Below are 4058 nucleotides of genomic sequence, written 5' to 3' on the forward strand. Positions count from 1 at the left end.
TCACACAAGAGTTGTGTGATTAGGATTTCATCTCCTGTTCAAAAAACCAGTTGCCTAAGGAGTCTCATTAGCTGTGGAAACTGTTAATTGTGTTAAAACTCCTGGTGATGGCATCCTGTGCTTGGGGACATACATCACAAAGCCAAGAGTGAGCTAAATTACTCAGCTGATAAATAAACTGTGGAGGTATTGGGGAGTTTGAGCTGATTTAAAGAAGAAGAATCTTTGTAGATTATTCAAGCATGGAGAAATAACTGACAACATTTGGCACATACATAGGTCCTGTGATTTAAAATTATTATTTCAGCTTCTCACTGATGGGATAAATAATACTCCTTTAGAACTGACATGGAAACTATTCTGCAGAAAGATGTAAAGATATGTGCAGACTGACACAGACACCGGTGACAGAAATTTCTGATTGCTAAATCCTTGCTAAGTAGAGCTGGGAGTCTTTTTTTTCAGCTGACAAATTTACTTATCCCCTGAAATTATAATCAGATAATAGTCAGTCAACGCTGTAAGTCACTCAGTGGCAACTTCCTGTAAATTCATGTCAAAAAGACAAAAAAAATATGAAAACATTTCAATATTTTCATAAGAAAATAGATCACTTACTCATTTAATTTTAATGTGACAGTTCATTTTGAAATGTATCTGACTCCTCATTTTTTAATAAACTTCCATTCACTCTTTTCTTAAATTGAAACAATAGGTTTTACGTCAATTGAAAGTGATTTCTGTTTCTCACCAGTGTTTCATTTTAATTTAAAATGTCTATCATTTCAAATTGGCCCCAAATTATTTCATACAAATTAGTCTAACAAGTAATAAAAAAAGTCATTCTACTTAACCATTTACAATTTTCTTTTCAAGGAGAATTTGCCTCAGAATGTTTCAGTTTACAGTGAATTTTGATGATTTCTCTGAGTTACAGACCTGTCTCCTGAGCTGTAAAATCAGAAATCATTCCTTGCAGAAGTTTCTATTCTCCTTCTAGATAACACTGAATGATTCACAGATTTGAATAGGAAATTGCAATTAATAAAAGGTGGGGGGGAGGAATCAAAGGCAGCATATTTTGTAGTCAGAAAATAAATGAACTTTTGCTATGTTTATATTATACATATAATACAGCAGGAAGTAAAGATCAAAGCCATGTTTATAAAGAACTTGGCACGTTGTGTGCTTGAAGGGAGAAAATGGGTTCATGGGAGGTACTGAAAGAATGAAGTTTGGATTTTTAACTGGTGTAAATCAGTGTATTTCCCTTGACTTCCATGCAAGGGTAATGATTTACATCAGTCAGAAGCTGGTTCAAGAGTTCCAGGGCAGGACAGATATGGTAAAACAATATGAAATATTTTTTTTCTATGGAAAAGTATTTGCTTGTTGTTTGTTCTTTATTTCCAACTACGGGGAATAACTCAGAGGAGCAGGATCTCGATTCCCAGCTTCATTAGCTGTAAGGTGTAAAGGTGTGAATGAGGTTCAGAGCTGGTTCCTGCTCTTCTGATGGGCCAAGAAGGTGAGTGTCACACTGAGGCTGCCCAGAGAGCTCAGCCTTCAGGTACCAGCATCTCCCTGATCCTTACAATTCCCAAACTATTTATTTGCAGGCTATAAAAATCCTCAATGCACCTGATCACTGAAAGGGAAACTGAGGCACGGTCAGATGGGATAATTCATCTCGAATCTTGCAGGGAGAGAAGTTCACAGCAGCTTTACTGCTCCCTGCCTGAGTTATACGATGAACCTGCATGCATACACAGGGTGAAAACTCTTCACAGCAGCAATTTCACCTCCTATAGAGAGCTGAGATAAACTCATCAGATCCCAACCTCACCCAGAGAGAGAAACTGAAGTAGAGAGGTGTTAGGCAGTAGCATGGTGAGACCAGACACCCACACCCTTGATCCACCACTCTTGGGACACCTCAGCTCTCAAGGCATCACCCATCCTGGTGAATTAACCCACTGGAGGGCAGGTGGGGATTAAGTGGTCTCAAGATGGTGTCTAACAGCCTTGGGCTCCAGTTGTCCCCATGGGACAGCCACAATGCTGGAGGGAGATCAAAACCTCAGCAGGTCAAAAAGAGTCCTGTGGTCACAACACTGCTTACATTGACTTGAAGGGCAACCTTGAGCGAGAGGATTTTAAAAATCCTGTGAAAAAGTGCAGAATTGGCTATGTTTCTGTGGCTGTGAGGTAACTTGGACACAAGTCCCCAGTGGGCTGTGGGACATGCGGGTCCCACCCAGCAGATGGAGTGACAGACCTCTCCTTTGCTGAGCTCTGCACAAAGGTCATCCTCTATATTCAAAAGTTATTTAAATCTCTTTCCCCCCCTGCCCTAGGTTTAACTACATCACTCCAGAGGGTTAATCCAAACCCTGGAGTTGGGTGCCTGTTGGAAGAGGACGTTGCTTTGGCCATCACACTTCCCCGGTGGGCTCTGTGCCCGCTCAGCCTCCTCTGCATGCAGAGCACTGCATCCGGGTAAACAACTTGCTAAAACTTTGGAGCACAACCCAGCAAACAACTCCAAATCAGCAGCCAGTGACACAGGCACCATGTCAGGTCCAGGAGCTGAGGACACGACTCCTGCAGAAGGTGGAAATCACTTGGGACCATCATACTTGTAGAGAAAACCTTGTCCTGCTCCAGGTCCCTGCACAACATTGGCATCCCAAGAAATCAGTGAGATTTATTCTTCAGATTCTAACGTGCTCCTTGAGGGGCTCAAACCTCACTCATCTCCAACTTCTTCACCAGTTCACAACAGAGGTGGGAGCCCTGAACCCCCAGAGGCAGATCCAGGTGCCCTCCATCAAACTGGGAAGAAGGAAGACTGTTTGGAGACCACTGTGCCATAATTACAGCCTGTTTGAAACAGAGCTGCTTCCTCCTTAGCCTGAACTTCATTAATTAAACTGCTGAATGCAGAATGAATTAATTAAACCAATTATTATGCTGCTAGTTTATTCATTTGCTATTTACTTTGATTGATTATATAACTCTGATTAATAAATATTGAATAAGTGTTAATTAATAGGATTAATTCATTGCTGGTTTATTCATCTACCCCTCACCTCCACTCATGAGTTGTATCCTGAAAGTTTAGCCCAGGGAGCAGGTCCCCAGGGGGCTCAACCATGGGCAGCGGGGCTAGAATAGGGGATGGGGTCACTTACCAAAAGGCAGGACAAAGAAGAAGGGGAACCAGCAGAGGATGAAAACACCCACGACGATGGCGAGAGTCTTGGCTGCTTTTTTCTCACGGGAGAACTTGAGAAGCCTCACGGAGAGGGAGCTCCTGAAGTTGTGCCCCTTGTTCCGGGTGCTGGAGAGAGGTTCCTCCAGCACGCTGCGGCAGTGGATGCGCAGTCAGTACCACCTCCATGGATTTATTCCTCTCCTTCTTGACCCCTGCCTCCAAGCTCCGGGTGGTCCGCCTGGCCACCACGTAGATCCTGAAGTACATCACCAGGATGACCATGAGTGGTAGGTAGAAGGAGAAGAGGGAGGAGAAGAGGGCATAGCCTGGTTCCTCCGTGATGCTGCAGATGCTCTCATCTGGTGGTGGTGGCTCCTTCCATCCCAGCAGTGGCCCAATGGAGATGACCATGGAGGATAGCCAGACCACCACGAGGATGACCCCTGCCTTCCTCTCGGTCATGATTGTGGGATACTTGAGGGAGTACTTGACGCCGATGTACCTGTCCACAGAGATGATGCACAGGCTCATGATGGAGGCGGAGCAGCACAGCACATCCACCGCTGCCCAGATGTTGCAGAAGATGCGCCCAAACACCCAGAAGCCCAGCACCTCCAGGGTGGCTGAGAAGGGCAGCACGGTGGTGCTGAGCAGCAGGTCAGCGATGGCCAAGTTGACGATGAAGTAGTTGGTGACCGTCTGCAGGTGCCGGTTGCAAGCCACGGAGAGGATGACGAGGATGTTCCCCACGATGGCTGAGAGGATGAAGACGGCCAGGAAGACCCCGACGCCCACTGTCTGCACGTCCAAGGTGAAAGTCAACGTGGTGCCGTTGCCCTCG

General features: G+C 45.1%; 1 protein-coding gene across 1 annotated transcript; it reads right to left on the bottom strand.

The window, feature by feature from the left end:
- Positions 1–3186: 3186 nt before the first annotated feature.
- Positions 3187–4054, bottom strand: LOC104529651 (alpha-1D adrenergic receptor-like; the record flags this gene model as incomplete). Its single annotated transcript, XM_010174010.1, is given in 2 exon segments — positions 3187–3387; positions 3389–4054. Coding segments are annotated over 2 exon segments (867 nt in total), but the record flags the coding sequence as incomplete, so codon positions are not given.
- Positions 4055–4058: the final 4 nt, after the last annotated feature.

This window comes from Antrostomus carolinensis, unplaced genomic scaffold, assembly GCF_000700745.2.
Source record: "Antrostomus carolinensis isolate BGI_N321 unplaced genomic scaffold, ASM70074v2 scaffold14848, whole genome shotgun sequence".
NCBI lineage: Eukaryota > Metazoa > Chordata > Aves > Caprimulgiformes > Caprimulgidae > Antrostomus > Antrostomus carolinensis.